We start from the raw sequence: 20,219 nt of genomic DNA, 5'->3' as shown, positions 1-20,219 counted from the left end.
AGACCCCTGCCTGTAAAGAAATGGTTGAAATTCCAGATCTCAACTGACTGCAGTGCAAGTTTGGACATTTGGAACACCATGAGAGAGTCCTATATTTGTAGTATCTGATTCTCGTGGTTTCTTCCAGCTCTAAAACTTTATGAGATGGTTCATCACTTGAGTAGATTAATCATGTTCTGGTCCTTTCTAGTGCTTTCTGTTTGAAGTGCAGTCTCTGTGAGTGGGATGAGACAGAATTTTGTAGGGTTAAATTATCCCTACAAAGATTTGCAGTCATGTCCTGATTCATCACCATGCTACAGGCTTGGGACTATGAAAAATGTAAAGGTACAAGGACATGGTCACAAAGTGCTGGGTCAGAAAAAAAGTGTGTCTTGCATATATACTCTTTCAATGGATACTTCTAGAAAGAGCAAGGTAGGTCTATGTTATGCTTCTCTGTCATTTGTTTTCAGTGCTCAACAGTTTTCAACTCCAGGACATCTAGAGGTAGATGTGGTCACTACCTATTTAATATGCCTCAGTGTCGAGGTTTCTCTTAAAACTATGTAAAATTTTAGCACTGACAAAGTGACTTTAAGTTTGGAATGGGAAAATAAGGAGCTATTTAAAAAAAAATTGAGATGATGTCTGAAACAATTTTTTTCCCACATCTACCTTTATTCTCTTCCAGGAATTTACAGAGATGACAGTAAGTGCCTCTTCAAACCCTCAGTACAAGGCTACTTCTGCAAACAGACAGATCATGCACTTGTCATCCTGGAAAACCTGGACTCCAGTGTGGAGAGCCAGAGACTGTTCCCAGTGGTTGCCATGACTGGCAGCTTTATGGACACCTTCAGTGATGACACCTCATATCCCTCGTGTTACCCTGCAGAGCATCGTTCCACTTTCTTCTCTGTTCTGCCCTCCACCAAACTCACCACGGTTTGCTTCCCAGACCTGGCACCTCTGGCTTTCAGGCTCTACCTCCTCAGTGGCCAAAACACAACCAGGTTGCCTCTGGCCATTTTCTTCACTGAACCCCTCAGCCTTCGTGTTTTTGTCCAAGGGAATTACGTCTCTCCGACCCCGTCTTCTTTTTCACTGAACGCAGGGGCAGGAGCCAATTACTTCAGCTTTGAGGACAACCTCCTCTCTGTTCTCCTCCATGAGCAGGAGCCTGTGGAAGTAGTTGCTGGCCTTTCCCTTCTTGTGGCTTTCACTGTACCTGGGGCTGTTGGGGAAGAGGATGAGGCAACCATAGTACGTCGACTGGCTGATTTCTTGAAGGTTGGTCATGACCAAGTCAGAGTTGTCCATAATGTGCTGGGAGGTGAAAGCACTTTGAAGGTAATCTCAGCCAATGCCAGCAAAAAGAGATATCACTGCCCTAACATGGCATTTTGCACAGCCTTTCAGAGCAGATACAGCCCGCAGGGAGAGCGGACACCACCAGGGAGCACCCGGGCTCTGCATCCACCTGATGGGGACGGTCCGTCAAGAGTGCTGATCATTGAGCTGGGTGATCTGCCAGGTCATCCAAGAAATGAGCTCACAAGTGACAGCCTAAAGAGTCTGGCCACAACAATTATCAACACTCATCAGACTGGAGACCTTCAGAGTGGGCTTGGTTTGCCAGTTGACACCTTAATGGTGACTCAGTCAGCTTTGCTGTCCCCAGAAGGTAACAGTAGGTAAGTAACAAATACTGATTAAGTGTAGTGAGGCAATTTATCTTCTTGGTTTACTTATTAAGTTCTCCATTGACTGAAATATGACTAATCATGCTGAAATATGTTTTAAAATTTCCATGACTTGCCCAGAGAATCTGTGGTTGCCCCATCTCTGGAAGTGTCCAAGGCAGGGTTGGACAGGGATTGGAGCAACCTGGGATAGTGGAAGGTGTCCCTGCCCATGGCAGGGGTGGAACCTGATCATCTTTAAGGTCCCTTCCAACCTAAACCATTCCATGATTTTGAGATGTCAGAGCTGTACCCAAGCACTAGCTGGACTCCCAAATATCAATTTCCATGTTTCTCTATTGGAGCTCATGAATCTCTGGAATGCAGAGATGTCAGTGGTGCCTTAAATGAGGAACAGTGTTCCTGGAAGTCTGACTTGAAACTATAAAGAATTGGGTTAATTCAGGCTATCACAGCTCTTAAATTCTAAACTATTAAATCTGTTAATGTTTGTAAATTGATGTGGCAGCAGGGATGCATTATTGAAGGTGAGTTGTTACCTCAACTATCTTGAAGATTCAAACATTTATTCATACACTTTTAAAATTTAAGGCCACAAAAATCTGTTTAATCTTTTACTTCAATATCTTGAATGATACAAGCCACTACTCTTCACTTTGATGCCTTAGTGTCGATGATTCTTTTTACCTAAAATTCTAGACTTCCATCTGGTTGTGATGAAACAAGAGCTGGACACTTTCAACACTACCTGAACATGTGCCTAGATGCTGGATCCTAGTCCTGTTCTTTCTGTCAAAAATACTTGCCCATTTCCTCTTGTCAACCTCCACCTACAGATTCCCATGAGAGCATCTGGTTCTTTCCTCCACTTTTTCATCAATAACTTTTTGGGCATTGACTCTTCCTCCTCCTCCTCCAGATACCTTCAGAGTAATCAAATCACCTCACTTTCTGCTTTGGAAAAAAATCAAAAGATTTGAGTTCTGGTGAGTGTTTCTTTCTCTCTTTCTGTATTTCTGTTTTCTGAATCTGTTTGGAAGTGTGCATGACTGAAAATCAAGGTTTCCTTTTGGTGGATTCCCCAGTTTTGGACATTTTTAAGATTCAGCTGGACAGAGTGCTGGACCACCTTGACTAGACCATGATTTTTCCAAGAAAGGTTGGACCACAGGGTTGTGGAGGTCCTTCCCAACCTGGTATTGTATGATTGTATGGTATGGTGCCAAATGTAAAAGTTGTATTAAATCTCATTTTCTACTGGCACAATTCAATCATTCCATTAGCCCATTGTTCCACAGAAACAGGATAGATCCTGGTCCTGTGTTTGCTCACTGCATTCTTTAATTCCTTTTGAGTTCTGATTTTCCAGAACCCAATTCTCTCTGGTTGTCCAGATCCTCCATCCCACCTGTTTGACTTTTCTGTTGGTAATTTATCAGTCCACAAAACCTTCCATGCATTTTATCAGTAGTGGCTTTGTGTTTGTATCTCCATGCAAATACAGCCACAGACCCACATCTCATTTTGACAGAACAACACAGGACACTCCTTTGCTTTACAATAATTTCCCACTGGAGCTCCCTTTTGAGCTCTGCCAGTTACAGAGTTCTTGGTCACTTTTGTACATACTAAATTTTATTAATACTCAGTACCAAGACTCACTTTTTGAAGATCTTTTTTTCCCTCCTCCACAGCAACAAACAATCCTTTCTTTCTCCTTCCTCTGTCCCTGTCTTGCTCTTTTCAGCCTCTTACAGCCACTATTTGCACAGCCCAGATGTCAGCCCTTATCTGCAGAGGTTGTGAAGAGCAGGGCTGGGATGGGATGGGAGCAGACAGCAGTGCATTTCAGCATCAGACCCTGAAACTGTATTAAAAGCATATGGGTAATATGAAAAAGGTAATATCCCATCTGTTTTCAATAGGGGACATGGGATTTGATGTTTGGCAACCTTATTGTGTACTCTCTTGATATTGCATAATGTTATTTTTTGATGTTGAGCACTACTGAGCCTTATCCAAGTATAAGTATATTCCATATATTCCATCTATGCAAGAAAGAAATTGGATTTGTCTAAGACTTAGCCCCTGTAATTAATACCACATCCTCTCCCATTTACTGCTGACCCATGGACCATGCTGATGTCTGCCAGTGATACAAACTTCACATGCTTGACTTTTCTAGTAGACACTGTGTGGTGGAGAAGCAACCACAAGGAGGACAGTGGTCTGTGACTGTAGCAATCTTTGTTTTGTTTTGTTGTTTTGGTTTTGGTTTGCTGTTTTCAACTGTAGGTGGATTTTCTTGTTTGTTTGGGGTTTTTCTGTGGGGGAGGATTTTATTTTCATTTTCTTTTGGGTTGTTTTTGTTTTGTTTTGCTTTGCTTTGATTTTGTGCTTTTGGTTTTGGGGTTTTGTTGGTTTTTTGTGGTGTTGCATTAAGCCCAATGAGGAATTATTAAGTGCAAGATCAAATCTCAAATCAGGGACATATTCTGAAGATATTCTATATTTTGGATCAGCAGAACCAACATCACTCTTGTTAGTGGGGCTATTTGGATCTTTAAAATCCCTTCCAACCCAAAGCATTCCATGATTTACATGATCCCAAGAGCCCATTTAAAGGAGGGAAGCACCATCCTCTGTGTGCCAGCCAGGAACTCTCAAAGCTGACTTTTTTCAGGCACAAATGACATCTCCACACTGGCACTGCTGTTCCAGCTGCGTTTTGTCTTCCTTTCTGTGAAAAGATTCCAAGCAGCAAGGATCAGGAGTGCTCCTAGGATGGAGGCTGTGCCAGTCTAAAGCCTTGGATTCACTGCCCCAGTTATGGGAAGAGCTGGGATCTTTGTTGAAGGGAACACTCACATCACCAGATCATTGGACTGGCCCAGAACTCACCCACCCTCAGCTGCTCAGCTCCTCTGCACTGTTATTTATTGCTCCCCATCAGTCATAGCTTTTCTGGAATTACTCATGGCTGACATTTCTGATGCAATAAAGCCACAGATAACCTGTGAAATGAAATCAGAGTTTTCCTGTTGGGACATGTCCTGTCCCCACTGTCTGTCTCCATTTGAGCAGCACATGCTGGCACAGGCACAGATAATGGGGCTGGAATTACAAGTCAGACAAAGTATTCCAGTGTATTTTTCAAAACCCAATTGGACCACCAGAAACACACAGAACCTACCCTCCTGCCTGGCCCATCTCCTTGGGCTTTCAGACCAGTGAATTTTCATGCATCACCATCATTCTCAATGACTCTGAAGGAGGGTCAGTCTCTTCTCCCAGGTAACAAACAACAGGATAAGAGAAAACAGCCTCAAGTTGCACCAGAGGAGGTTGATGTTAGATATTAGAGAAAAAAAATCTTTCACTGAAAGAGTGGTCAGGCATTGGGACAGGCTGCCCAGGGCAGTGGTGGAGTCACCATCCCTGGAAGTGTTTAAGAGGCAGGTGAATGAATGGGACATTTGGGGACATGGTTTGGAGGTGAACACAGTGCTGGGTTAATGGCTGGACTCATTAATCTTAGAGGTATTTCCCAACCTTAATGATTTTATAGATCTATAACACAACAATTACAAAAATATCTTTAATCAGCACAGACTGGATGTTCATTTGCAGCCCAGGACAGTGGGGCTGAAGGGGAGCCTTGCTGTGCTAAGGTTTTAGTCAGCAGGTCTGTAAATCACACTGCCAAGCCTTTAAAAAATATGTCTTGTCTGTTATGATTTGAAGTGCTTTTATACATGATTTTAATTTAACTCCTTTGTTAGGGTCATTTCAAGCACGGCTCATTAATTTGTCAAGAGAAGACAGAGGTGATTGCTGTGACTGCCATAGTCTTGCACAGCTGGAGAGTCAGAGATGTCTATCACATAGTTTATCTTCCTGTGAAATGCCTGTGTATAACACATACTGTGATGTATTTACAGATAGAAATCCCTGTTTTGCAGAATCCTCCTAATATCAATAGAAATATGAAAGACCAAGAAGCACGCTGATAGATGCATTGTGTGTGTTTGTGCAGGTGCCCTTATAAAAAACCAGGAATATAATTCTGGACAGTAGTCCAGAAGCCATTTAGTCCCTGTCCTCACACTACAGCAGAGTGCTTTGCTCCTTCTTCATTGACCTTTAACCTGGCACAAACTGAAATATTTTTTGTTGAGATTTATGTTTGAGGTAGCCTGTGAAAAATGTTGCTTGTGCAGGAAATTTGAGGCTCACAGCAAGGAATAAAAGGGAAGCAAATTATCAAAGAATGGCTCATTCCAACAGCAATTCCCATGCAGAGCACTAAATGAGATATTACAACTAATTCTCTGTGTCACATGGCACATACACAGGCAGCAGGGCTGGAGTTCAAACTAGATTAATTTAAACTCCTCCTAACTCCAAAATGTTTGGATTTGGTAAACTTTGTGCAGGTTTCAGGCAGGCTACTGTGTGGAATTGCACAGGGTTTTATTAAAAAAAAGACATGAAAACTTTTCTCTTGCATAAGTATGCAAGTTTTTCCTCCAGTGGGTAAGCAAGGGCAGGATGCTAAAAATTTCCATGTCAAGAGCTGCAGATATTGTAGCACTTGAGGTAATTTCAAAGGTTTATCTGCTGCACTCCTCAAGTGAAGGTGTGGAAGTGATGATACTTGGGAGCTTAAACTAAGCTTAAAATCTCCTTTAATTTAAACTTATTTAACTTTAGGTTAGATGTTCACAGAGGCAATGTAGAGGGAATATTCTTATGTAGAATGTGCCACTCACACCTGATGTACAATAAAGGACAAATTCAGTTCAAATAAGCAGAAGGAAGGACATTTAAGATGATCATGGAAACTGAGTTTATTTTAAGAAGTAAGAAATAGAATGATAAAATCATGTAGTAAAGAGTTTTTTTAACTTGGCAAAGCAAATCTGAAAGATATCAGTCTATCTGTGAAAATATGTTTCAAGATTAAATACCAGTGAGGAATCTCTCGATAGTAATGGACAAAGAGCATAGTAAGGAACAAAAGAGCACAAGGCATAAAGAGGTAAATTTGCATTTAAAAATAGAAGTAGGTTCCTCCTTAGCTGGAAGAACCTTGCAACAGAACTGGAAAGAGAACATTTCACATTTCCATTCAATACTATTTTCATTATTTTTTTTTCACATAATTATATTATGAATTTTGTTTATTTATTTAATAGTTTGGGGATGGTTAAGGTGGCCAACATCTTCTTTGCAGTCTAATAAAATGGTGGGAAAGTCCACTTGAAAAATCTAGAGGGTTTTCCATCAGTGGGAATTTTGATTCTGTAATGGATTCTTTATGGTAGTGATGGGACAAGAAATGTCATGAGCATGTGGGGGATTAAAACTTGAGCAATAAGTGCTATGTCATATAAAAAAATGCCTGATCGAGTTGTACTTTTGGAATCAGGATGAATTTTTTATTGTCATTTCATTATTATTTTCCTAGTGGGAAACTTAGTAGTTGTGGGATGGGCCAAAACAGGTGGGTGGTCATTGGGAACTCAGAGACTCAGACACATCTTCCCACAGTGAAGGTGGTGACAATGGATGTAAAAAGAGTTAATGTGAAGGCATTCTGTGTCACTAGGACATTTATCTGTCTGATCAACAGTGAAATTTTAGTCTGTTGCTAGTTTTTTGCTTCTGGTAGAATTGAAATTGGGCATCAAAGCTGAATTGTCAGTGTAGCGAAGGTCAAGTCATAGCAGGGATGATGATGCTACAAAAGGTCTTTAATTATGTAGATATTAGGCCCCAGATTTACTGTTTCAGCTTTTTTTCTTCCTTCATATTTAAGTCAAGGCAGGAAAACTAACGAGGTATCTTTTGACCTGAGTGCATGGTCAATAGACTGATTGAACTGCAGCTTAAGCAGAAATGTTTTTCATTCAGGCTGTTCCAGACAAGCACAAAATACCATGTCTGTCCATGAGATTGTTTGGTTTTGAAGGGGAAAATACCAAAAGCAGCCCTTTGCATAGGAGCTTGTGTGAAGCCAGCATTTCCCTTGCAAGTTTTCAAACAAATCTCCAAACTGCCTTTTATGGATCTACACATTGCCTTTCCAACAATAGTAGATAAATGTAATAATAGTTTTTTCCCACTGCTCTCTTGGGCAGGAACCTTTCTGACAGTGTAGGGGTTAGAGTGTCTATCACCAAGATACATTTCACCTCTAAACCTTGCATTTTAAACTAAATTTCTGTTAGTATCTAGTGTACATGGCAAACATATCCAGGAATTTGCTATTCCCACTCAAAGGTGACAGCTATGAATTACAAGATTCAGGCAATTAGAAGTCCAGTTGCTTGCTCTGACAATGGCCTTCCAAAACTCACCTGGATCCTCTGCAGGAAAGGAGCAGGGGGTGGGAAAGGTGAAAGAGCAGGAGAAGGCAGAGGAAGGTGGAGAGGGTAGGAGAGATCTGGGAAAAGGAGCACAGGACTTTGCATGTCTCTGTGGGAAGAGGGAGGGATAAATTGCCACATATCCCTCAAATGAGTCCTGGTCTTTGAAGCTGAAAGGTTTGTGTTAATACACCTCAGTTTAAAATGAAGAGGATCAGCTCAAGAGAAGCTCTTCCCTATTCCAGTGTTCCCTCAGAAGTCGATGTTGTTCAGACACATGCAGGAGATCCAGCAGTGCTCCTGCAAAGCTTCTCAAGCACTGTAAAGAGATCTGATCCCAGCAGTGGCACCCCAGGGCTGTCAAACCAAACCTGCCTTGCTTGTGTCACACATGGATTTATTTTCCCTCCTTACAACTACGGGACCTGCGACATAAGCGATGATTTACACGCCACAGGCACCGGCAGAGAGGAGCTGCTGGCCACGTCTCCAAGGCACCAATCCCGTCCCCACTCTGCCTTATTTAACGTGTGAGTGGTGTCACCTCTATCAGCAGAGCTTGTCTGCTGTGACATTCGAGTGAGTGATGGCCGTGTCAGCTCCCGGGCCAGCCTGCTCCGCCGTCGCATCGCGCTCCTGGCCTGATGGGAAAGGGGGAAAAATTCTTCCACATGCTTTGTTAGCAGGAATCTGGTGAGCAAAAGGTTAAATGGCTTGAGGTGCTGGGTGTTCGTGGGGTAGCGTGCATGTGTATATATGTGTGTAGACGTGTGTGTGTATACATGTATAAAAAAATAATAAAATAAATATATATATATGTATACATACACAGGCACCTTGGTTTGGCTGTAGGACCTCGCGCCCGCAGGCCACAGTCACATTATCATCTGGAAATTGGATAACGACAGCACAATGACAAATCCAGGTTGCCTGCAATAAGGTGCTAATCCCTTTGCTTTAATATCGGAGCAGCGTGTAATGATGTTTGGACATCACTCCAGTTTACTGACGACCCCACTGGGGCCGGCAATAGAAGCGTACAACTGTCTAACAAGCCATCAGGTGACCGCCGTCGTCAAAGCAACGGGGGATGCAATCTAATCTTCCCTCCATCCCTTCCAGCTCCCAATAAGGACCAGATTATAGAAGTGGCCCATCAATGCTTGGTAACTCGAATCAATTAACGTTAATTCGCACAATGCTATGATGTATTGTGATCACTTTCATTTCGGAGAAGGGGGAAGAAATTGCTATAATTCACCTAAAATGAGGTTGTCTATGGTGCTGAGGTATTAATTGGGTGTCCATATTAAATGGAAAAGGAGCACGGTAGTGAAGGAAAAGTGGATGAGTGACTCTCTTGGCTGCTATTGACCTATCAGAAGAAGACAGTGCCCTTTTCCTTTGCTTTTATCTATTACAGTTTTCCCTATTGCGTGTCAAGTTGATGTATTATAAAAAATTCATTTGGTGACCTTCCACCCCCCTAGCAGATTAAACAATTTCACTGGGATGGCATCATTAACAGGGCCTTGCATTTAATGATGATTTCTCTAAAAGGCCACGGAGATTCGATTTTAAGCTAACAGATTTATTGCACTATTATAACATATCGTAAAAAACTGTACCACCTACGGTCTGGTTTTAGGATAGAAACTGTTTAAGAGTTTATGTGGAGCTTAAAGTGGTATTACCTTGGGATACACAGCACGGCAAAGCTCTGACCTCCGGCGGGATGCTGTTTACATTTAATAAAAGACATTTCTCTGACAGTAAACTTGGGGAGTGTGTTATGGAGGAGGCCTGGCTTAACTCCTCGCCACTGGCTTTGTAAGTGGGGCATTTCCACTGATCTGCAGCTATTAGTGGAAGTCACTAATGAATCTGGAGGGTGTTTCTCTTCTATCTGATGCATCTGCTCTGTCCCTGTTCTTCTGCAGGCTTCTAAAGGTGATCCCACATCTAGACCCTTCCTCAGCTTTGTGTTCTAATGAAAGAAGGGCCTAGAGGGGAAATCATAGGGCACTTGGTTTGCTCAGCCTGGAGAGGAGGAGACTGAGGGGAGACCTCATTGCAGTCACACCTTCCTCCTGAGGGGAAGAGGAGGGGCAGGCACTGATCTCTGCTCTGTGGTGACAGCGGCAGGACCCGAGGGAATGACATGAAAATGTGTTAAGGGGTGTTAGGTTGGATGAGAGGAAAAGGTTCTTCCCCCAGAGGGTGGCTGGGCACTGAAGAGACTCCCCAGGGCAGTGGTCACAGCACCAAACCTGGCAGAGCTCAAGGAGCAATTGGACAATGCTCTCAGGGTGGCATTGTTGGGTCTGTCCTATGCATGGGGCCCATGATTCTCTTTAATTTCTTTATATACTATGGGAAATTGGCAGAAATAAAAGTCATCCTTCAAATATCTTTTCTTTCTTGAAATAGGAGTGACCTCAGACTCCTCATTGTCTTCTGATGCTCATGTCCCTCTCCCCTGTCTGTATTCATTAGTGACAAGTTCTGTGAGGGGAGGCAAAGGTTCAACCTGAGAGGGTGGAGGTCTGGCTTATTTCATCATCCCATGACATCAGAACCCATTCTTACCCAAAAATGCTGAATTCCTCACAATCCTTCCAGTGAATCAGTACCTCCTTTGCCTGCCACAAGTCCTCAGCTTGCCTATGTCCTGTCCTTGCTGCACCTCCCTTTCTTGAATCCCTTGAATTCACCAGAGCCCCCACCTTTTCAACAACAAAGAAAAATGTCTCTTTGGCTGGATCATGATTCATTTAGTCATATTTTTCCCTAAATTCTTCCCAATTTCCTTCCCCTTTCAAGGATATATTGATTTTACAGCAGTAGCATTGCAGACATACCAGACAACTGTTCAATTAATTTCAATGTCTATTAGGAAATTAAATATGCCAGAGGCTGTTCTTTGGTGCCAAGGCTAGCTGACATATTTCAGCATCCAAACTTCCAAGTGAAAATATTTTCTGACTGTATTAGCTCCCAGACCATTTGGGAGTTGTTCTGGACTTTGCCATTGGACCTAAACTACAGCTTAAGAGGGACTGACATTTTAATAGTAGAGGTGATCAGGTGTCAATGCCAAGGCTTGGTTTTGGCATCATTTAGTTTTATGGTAGACACATAACCATTGACTTTAATGGACCCTTGACATAGGCTCTCATCCTGATCTTCTTCCACTTGAAGTCAATTGATTCTTCTTCTTCTTCTTCTTCTTCTTCTTCTTCTTCTTCTTCTTCTTCTTCTTCTTCTTCTTCTTCTTCTTCTTCTGCTTTTTCTGCTTCTTCTTCTTCTGTAACTTGGGATAATGGAAGGTGTCCCTGCCCTTGGCAGAGGTCTGGAACAAGGTGATCCTCAAGGTCCTTTCCAACCCAAATCACTCTATGGTTTCATATTTTATGATTATAGTTATTATTGCAATTGTAAATAAAATTACAAGTTCTCCTTGATTTCATTAATACTTCCTCTGTTCCAAGTCTCTCCACCAAGGTTCTCAATTAATCCATAATACCTGCAGCAGACCCTCCAGTTTCTATGCCCTCAAATGTCCCTGCTGCTAAAGGACAGGCACTTCTCTCCTGTGGAGCCTCAGCCTGCTCAGCAGACACTGATGGGGGCAGGATCAGGGATCCCTGGTGTCCCTGCTGACTGAGGCATCCCCAGCCTGCTGTGCCCACATCTAGCAGAGCTGCAGGGCACTGAGCATCAGAGCTGCTCCCTGCCAGCAGGGAATTGCCAACCAGCCTTTTCCTGCCCAGCAGGAGACTCCAGGGAAGTGACAAACAGCACATCCTTCATGCCCACGGGATGAAGGCAAAGGCAGGTCTTGCTCTGGTCTACAAGCACTTGTCTCTCTTTGCTCCCCAGGGCAAAGCTGTGCCAGGAAAGACCTGTTTTCCTTCCAGCAGGAATCATCAGGGGAGCAGCAGGATGCTCCTTTCTCCTCCTCCACTCTGCCATCCTTTTGAGGAATACAACTTGCTGTGTGCAGGGTTGTGCCCAAAGGCAAGGGCTCCCTCCCAGCATGAGCCAGGTTGGACCACGTGGGATGTAAACACCACATTCCATGCTGTGTGAACCAAGTTCAAATTACCTACAAACAGACACTCATTTTTACACTTCCATTTTAAGTATCCATGTCTAGTTTTGGTGTTTTCTCCACCATTACTTTACCAGAGAGTGAAAGAACAAGGGGGAATCGTTCTAAATTAAAAGAGGAGACGTAAAGATTAGATGTTAAGAAGGAATTTTTTAATGTGAGAGTTGCATGGGTTTCTCAGAGAAGCTGTGGTTGCCCCATCCGTGGGTCCTGTCCAAAGCCAGGTTGGATAGGGCTTGTGGAACTGAATGATCTTTAAGGTCCCTTTTAATCCAAATTTTCTGATTCTGTCATTCTATAACTATGGGATTCTATGGTTCTATGATTCTACGATTCTATGATTCTGTGAATCTATGATTCTATGATTCCATGATTCTGTGATTCTGTGACTCTATGGTTCTATGGTTCTATGATTCTATAGGTCTATGATTCTATGATTCTGTGAATCTATGACTCTGTGATTCTATGATTCTATGATTCTGTGATTCTATGGTTCTATGATTCTATGGTTTTTTGGTTCTATGATTCTATGGTTCTATGGTTCTACTCACCCCAAGGAATGAGAGCTTCTTCCTAGATCCACATTTTGCAGCAGCCTTCCTCTATGCACAAGTTTTAGCATGTAGAGCCTGGCATGTGAATTCAGGGCATTTTTCTTATTTGTTGTCACTTTTAAAGAAGCTGAGGGAAAAAGAAAAAATTTTGGTCTTTACAGAAACTATGCTAAGACTCACCTAAACCTGTCTGTGCTCAGGGAGCTCACAGAAGACTGCAGCTCTTTAGCATGAAAACAGGAATAACTTGGTGTGTTGTTCCTGCAATAAGTTCTAATCACATTATTGAACACACATTTTTGGAAGAAAGTGGATAACAGCACCTTATTGATGACCCTGATATGAATTTCAAACCTAACACCACCTTTGAGACTTTCTCACCAGCAAAAAAAAAAAAAATTAAAAAAAAAAATAAAAAAGATAAAGAGCCAAGATAAGAACTAAAACTTCAATCCTTGAGTTACCTTTTGAGTCTGCACACACCCTTAAAACCTTAGTTGATCTTTCCAGCAGCTGTGGTTCAGACCACTGTTTTCCATCAGCTCAGTATGAATGGTGCATCTCTGTAATACGCTGGAAAAAAAATCCACAACCATCATCCAAACTAGAAAAAAGAGAGCTAAAAGCAAACTTAAGCTCCATATATCTTGTGTTTGTAAACACCTTTATGCAAACACTAGAGATCAATGAATAGTTTCTCTTTTCATTTCAAGACAATACCAAACCCCCAGCCACTTCATTGCAATTGCAGATTAGAGCATTTTATATATATATATAAATTATATATATATATGAGATACTAAATGACACAAAGCACTGGGAGAGGGAGTGAAATGATCCAGGCTCAGAATCAAGTGTTGATTCTTTATTCAAATTCAAAAGGGGTCTCCTGGGATGTTGTAATTTAAATTTCAGGCTCAGAAAAACCACTGTCTTTCAAGGGGGTGTCTGTAACTGCTTTATTTCCATCTGCAGACTTTGCAGGGTGGGAGGGTGATGGCAGGAAAAAGAAATTCAGCAAAGCCCTGTAAGTGCTGTGTTTGTGTGGAGGAACTAAGACTTTGTTCTTAGAGTTGCTCAAAGGTTTTCAGTGAAAATCTTTCTGCTGGAATGGAACATTTGCAGGCTCCACTGCTCTCAGTGCACTGCAATGATGACTTTGGGGCTAAGGCATTGGCTCCATGGATCCATAAAATCCCTGTCTCTGTCACATATTTCCAACATGATAGCAGGGACATGAATTTGTGAGTTTCTCACTTTTCCATCTGTAAACTGGGGATTGAAAGAAAAGGATTTTTTCATACTTTGGTGCTGCTTTCTGCTTGGAAGTGATAGCTGTTTCCAATTTCCATGCATGCTGCTCTCACCCAAGGAATCAAAAGGTTATTGATAAGGTAAGTTAGTAGGCAGAAAATAGGAATGGAAAATAACATCTAGAACTTTATTTCTGATTTTCTTTTTCTTTTTTTTTTTTTTCTTTCCCATCCCTCTTCATGTGAAAGAAATGGAAGCAGACCACATTCAGAAACGTGCTTGTACAGGAGACCCTACAGCATCTCTGTTCAGGTGCAGCCCTCAGATGGAGAAATCGAGAAGCAGCTTCCTGTACAGCCAAAAATCATTTTCCTGGACAGAAAGGTAGAATTTGCCTCCCTGTGGATGGAGACTTCTATTAATTCTGGATTATTGTGACATTTGAGGTTTTTGACATGGAGCCAGGCTCTGCTCCAGGGCCCAGCAATGGCACCAGAGCCACTGGCAGGGACTGATCCCAGCAAGTTCCACCTGCACAGGAGGCAGAACTTCTGTACTGGGCAGTGACCCAGCACTGAACAGAGACCAGAGAGGCTCTGGAGTCTCCTCATTGGGATATTCCAGAATGATCTGGACAAAACCCTGTGCCCTGAGCTCTGAGATGGCCCTGCTGGAGCAGGGAGATTGGATCAGATGAGCTGTTCCTTCCAACCTGACCCATCCTGTGATGTGGCCTCATCTTGAAGTTATGGTGAACTTTGTGACACTTGCAACATGTGACACATAAATGCAAACTGCCCTCAGATAGGAGGCATATATAAAAAAAAATATTGCAGTTGTTAAAACCCTCAAAATTTTCTTACCTCTTGCTGAGGAGACACAATCTTAACTCTTCTCTTCTGTTCTTCCTCCCAGGGTCAAAGAATTGACAAACTGGGGCCCCCTGCAGAACCCTGGGTTGTATCAGCTCATCTCAAGGACTCTTCTGAGGCTGTGCTGAAAGGTTTGGATGTGTTTGCCTGTAGCAAGGGTTATGGCAAAGCAGCTATGCAAAATGATGGTGACAAATTTAGGAGTTGTCCCTGAGAAATATTGCAGTTGAAAGCCAGTCTTTGGCCTGGAAACAGAAGGTTGCAGTAGGAGTTTGGTGAACTGCCCAATCATATGCTATAGGAAACAAAAAAAAAACAAAATAAAATAAAAAAAAAAACTTTTACAAAGTATTTTTGTGCTCTGGTAGCTTAAAGGAAGTATGTCCTATGGTTTGTCTTGAAAAGACATATCTGGGGTTAAAAAAGGAAAGAATGAAGAATCAGAAATCCCAACACTTGATTTTTCAATTTATGTTAATTGGGGTAATTTCTTTAGGGTTCATGACAACCTTTTTATCCCAGCAAAGGATCTGGCCAAGTACAGACAGAAACAATTCCCTATGGATTGCCATTAACTTATTATAATGTGAAAGTGGTTTGGTTTTTTTTGTGGGGGATCTAAATGTTTCCCTTCTGGTCCTCACTTATCAAAAGGCATGAACTCATGAAAGACTCAGCAAAACTCATGAAAAACTAAACATGTGAGGATTTCCTCAAGGTTGTGTGAACATGCTTAGATGTAGGACCTTGTTTAAGCAGAGTGCTGAACCAAACACCTGTGGATGGCCCTATGCTGCTAAATTAGAAGTTCAAAACTATGATTATAAAGTTATTATTTTAATTGCTAAAATATTTAAATATAAGTAAGAAGCACACATAATGAAAAGTTAGGGTCTCAATTGGAAAGAAAGTATTTTGTTCACAGTAAAGCCATTTCTAGATCACAGCTTCTCACCCTTTCAGTTCCTGTTTCTGTTAATTAGAAATTCTTCCTACCGCAAGATAGTTCCAGGATTACAGGTTAGAAAAATCCTTTGGTGTTTTCTGCTGCTTTTCATGACTTTTCAGGGCGTGTTCCTAAATTCCTTAGGTTTAGATGAACCACAGATTATTGGATTAGCTACTGACTGATAGTGAGAGGAAGGAAGGAAGGAAGGAAGGAAGGAAGGAAGGAAGGAAGGAAGGAAGGAAGGAAGGAAGGAAGGAAGGAAGGAAGGAAGGAAGGAAGGAAGGAAGGAAGGAAGGAAGGAAGGAAGGAAGGAAGGAAGGAAGGAAGGAAGGAAGGAAGGAAGGAAGGAAGGAAGGAAGGAAGGAAGGAAGGAAGGAAGGAAGGAAGGAAGGAAGGAAGGAAGGAAGGAAAAAGAAGAAGGAATAGAAAGAAAGAAGAAAAAAGCAAAAGGAAAATAAAAAAGGATAGAAGGAAAGAAGAAAGAAAAAGAAAGTCACTGAAGAGACACTTCACATTCTTTAAAAGAAACATGCATCAAATTAATAGTCAATAAACTCCAGCAAAGGAAGAGCAGCACAGTACAGATGTTCTGCATGTAATAGTTTGCTGCAGTTTTTCCTTTGACAAACATCCTTATTGCACTCGTCTTTTGAAGCACATGAAAGCAGCATTTAATGGAAATGGGTCCCGTCTAGCACAGTGAGGCTGCTTCATCTGACAGCAGCCAAAGTGCCTCGTGGAAGGCAGTTTAGCTCCAAATTAGCTGTGCTTCTACGTTAAATACCAGCTTGCCTGAGAGATCTTTGGGAAGACTCCCATATATATCTGTAATAGTCTGAGCTTTGAAGCATATGTGCCTGAAAGCTGAGCTAGTCTCTGCTGAGAAGTACAGTACAGTACTCCAGGCTTCATCACACACTAGAAATGGCAATTATAAAGTATTTGAACACAGCTGACAAGGCCCTCTGTTAAAATTCATATTACAGTGAGTATGAGAGCCAAGAAAACCTTGGTAGTCTGTGCAGACACTGTCATGAGGAGGACTGATAGATGGATCAACCAGGATTAGGCTGGAGCAATAAAAGGATCTACATTCCCACATCTCCATCAATTCACAGTATAAATCACTGATTATTTATATATCACAGCTGATCCTGGAGACTGTAATGAAATTGGTGGTTTGGTGTGCCAGATACTGTACAGAAATAGAAAAAAATCTCCATATATGTAGTCAAAACTAACTGGGATATGAACAAATTGAATAGTGCCAGTGTCACAGAGAGGAGAAACTTTATCATTTATTTTGCTAAATAATTAATATGTGTCATGCTTTTACCTAAGACCCTGTCTTGGGCAGTTCTTGGCCATAGTTCAGAGTTTTTCACCACATTGTTCAATACTCTGAACATGAGAATGGTAGGGTAGAAATGCCCACATTCAGCTTTATTGACCTTCACCTGTGCTGCCTGACTGCAATAAAATGCCCAACCACCTGCTTCATAAAGCAAACAGTTATGACATGTTGTCTTTCAGCAGGCAAAAGTCTGGGTTTGTGATCACTGGAGCAGGTCCAGCATCCTGAGGAAGTTCTGGCATCTCACCCCCACCTGAACCAACATTTGGAAATTTGTCAGCCTGTAGGATTTCACCCCTTTCACCCCAAGAGTCTGAATGCAGACCAGACCTGGCCAGGCCTTGGCTGGTGCTCAAAGATACACACAATAAAATGGGGATCCAGTTGCAAAGTAAATTATAACTTTTAAAAAGAGCCTACAGAAATAACAATCACAGCAAGGGCAAATGTTGGGTCAGAATGGATTCCCTGGTAGATCAGAACAAGATGTAATGTGAGAAATTCTGTTTCCTGGGTTTCATTTCAATGCTCCCCATGGAGTTTTTCCCTGCCAGGTTTCCAGCTGGCAGTGTCTCCTGTACTGTCTCAGGGCAGTCACCACAGGCATTTTCCATGGCCAAATACTTTTCAAAGCATCTGACAGAGCTGGAGAAAAATTCCAAGAGATTTAACAATAGGACAGGAGGGAATGTGCCCCAAAGATAAGGTGAAACACCTACAAATCAGAAAATAATTGAAGATCCAGCTTGTCCCTTAGTTACAGTGGTTGACTGTTTGACTCCATCCCCTTAGGACAATCTCTCATTATCACTTTCCTAACCCTGGTGAAGTACTTAGTCACACAAGATTTAAATTAAAAAATGGGCATTTGGAACTTTTTAGGGTATATCTATATCTCCTGTTATCTTTGTTTGATCCCTTTAACAGCTGCATTCACATGACACCCCCATAACACACAGAAAATATCATTTCACAATGAGCTCAAAGAATAAATACTTAGAAGCTGAAGCCCTCCAATCCCTCAGGAATTTGTTTTTCAGGTACCTCTGTGTGAAATTTTCTGGAGTTAGACACAATGTTTATGATTAAGATGGATAATGAATTCAGGCTTTCTGAAGTCCCTTAAAGTCATGAGGACTCCCTGAGGTCTTTAAGTGGAACTTGCCTGGTTGCTGTTAATTTCAATATGATTTTTTCTGACTCTCCAGGGCTCACCCAAGTGCAGGTCATAGAGGGATGTGCAAGCTTTTCCAATCTGGCTGTGTCCACCTCAGGAACAAACTGGAGACTTGTGTTCACTGTCACATCACCTCCAGGTAAACTTTATATTCTGTCTATTTTTTAATTTGTTAAAATAAAAGCCCTACAGGTGGCCTGAATTTATAAAAAAGGGAGTGAAACTTTGAATGGGTGGAGAGATGCCAAACCTCTAAATAGCCTGAGTTCTGTTCCACATCCAAGTTGGCATTCCCCAGGCAGCAGGAGAGCTGGGTGATTCCTGTGCTATTCATGCAAGATGTCTCAAATCCAATGAATAAGTACAGAGCAGTATTGTCAGGAAAAGATGCCTCTTTCTCCCTGGATTCCCTAGTATGTATCCCAAGAAATCAGATACTTCACATCAGTTAAGTTGCCAGAGCAAACTTCTTCATATAAATTTCAACCTCTCATTCCCTCTTTTTTTCCCTGCTTATATTCAGAAATTTTCCATCTGTGCTCCTGGCTATTTTCACAGTGCCTTTTCCTGCCTGTTTGCCTGCACCTGGTCACCTTTATAGGGGGTTATGCACATTTCAGAGTGTGACTCCAGGACTGCCAGGGCTCTCTGAGAGCTCATGGAGATGATGTTGGCACCTTCAGGGGCCCCTGAGCAGCTCAGTAAAGAGGAGGCAGGTGTGCTTATGCCTTCCTGGAAATGCCAGCTGAGGGGGACACTGGGGGCAAGGCATCCCATGGGCTCTGCCTTGGAAAATCCTCAAGATGTCAGCACAAGAGAAGCACCTCTGCAACTGCTTGGGGGCCTGAAATGATCTCTAAATCTCATTCTGAAGGTGTAAAGGGGTCAAAGTGTTGATTTCTTCTCTCAGCATGAGTGCTGAGGCAAATCTATGGAGAAGGAGGAATAGGTCTGACATGCAGCCCAAGGACACATTGGTATAAGATATAAATGTTGTAAGACCATATGTAAAGTCTCTATTATTATTATCATCAATTCATCCCTCTATTCATCCATCCATTTGTTCACCCATCTATCCATCCATCCATCCATCCATCCATCCATCCATCATCCATCCCTCCATCCATCCATCCATCCATCCATCCATCCATCCATCTCTATAGATAGATATATATGCATGGATTTCTTTCTAGATAAATACCATTGCAGATGATATATTATCTATCTATCTATCTATCTATCTATCTATCTATCTATCTATCTATCTATCTATCTATCTATCTATCTCTCATGTCTTGCCTCATCCAAAAAGAATACGGAGGGAACAAGTACATCTGCCTGGTGAAGTGGCCAAGTGAAGAGGGCAATGAAAAAAATCTGAGAAAAAAAATAGATGTTTGCAAACATTTAGGCTGGCACAAGTGGCTCACCCAAACCCAGTGCTTCCCATGGCTTGGCAAAGGGAGAATTGGGGTGCAGGAAGCACTTGGAGGTGGGCCTTTCAAGGGGGGGATTTTTGTGTATTTTGAGCTGCCAAGCACATGCAGGTACCACTACATTCTCATCAGTGAGAGCAGATGGAAATTCAGCAGCTCACAAGATCTGATTCTTGAGGCTGGAAGCAGAGCTTAATTAAATATGTTTAGAAACCTGTTTTAGGGAAATCCCAAAATCTTTTTTCTGAACAAAGGTCAAACAGAGATCCCTTTTCTGAAATATTTAGCCAGTCAGAGTGTTACGAAGAATCAATAATAGAATCACAGAATGGTTTGGATGGGAAAGAATCTTCAAGATCATTGAGTTTTAACTCTCCTATGCTGGGAAGGGACACCTTTCAGTATACCAGGATGCTCAGAGCTCCATCCAGGCTGACCTTCAGCACTTCCAGG

At 42.0% G+C, this 20,219-nt stretch overlaps 1 protein-coding gene across 1 annotated transcript in view; it reads left to right on the top strand.

Annotated features, from left to right (window-relative positions):
* PKHD1 (PKHD1 ciliary IPT domain containing fibrocystin/polyductin) overlaps nt 1–20,219 on the top strand; it is a 236,715-nt gene that overhangs the window by 208,952 nt on the left and 7,544 nt on the right. Inside the window, exons 60-64 of the mRNA XM_042779098.1 lie at nt 674–1,655; nt 10,580–10,594; nt 14,227–14,362; nt 14,894–14,981; nt 18,362–18,469. Coding sequence (XP_042635032.1) covers nt 674–1,655; nt 10,580–10,594; nt 14,227–14,362; nt 14,894–14,981; nt 18,362–18,469 — 1,329 coding nt within the window. The remainder of the gene's footprint in view (nt 1–673; nt 1,656–10,579; nt 10,595–14,226; nt 14,363–14,893; nt 14,982–18,361; nt 18,470–20,219) is intronic.

Source organism: Catharus ustulatus, chromosome 3, assembly GCF_009819885.2.
Source record: "Catharus ustulatus isolate bCatUst1 chromosome 3, bCatUst1.pri.v2, whole genome shotgun sequence".
Taxonomy (NCBI): Eukaryota; Metazoa; Chordata; class Aves; order Passeriformes; family Turdidae; genus Catharus; species Catharus ustulatus.
This window is presented reverse-complemented; position numbering and strand designations above follow the sequence as displayed.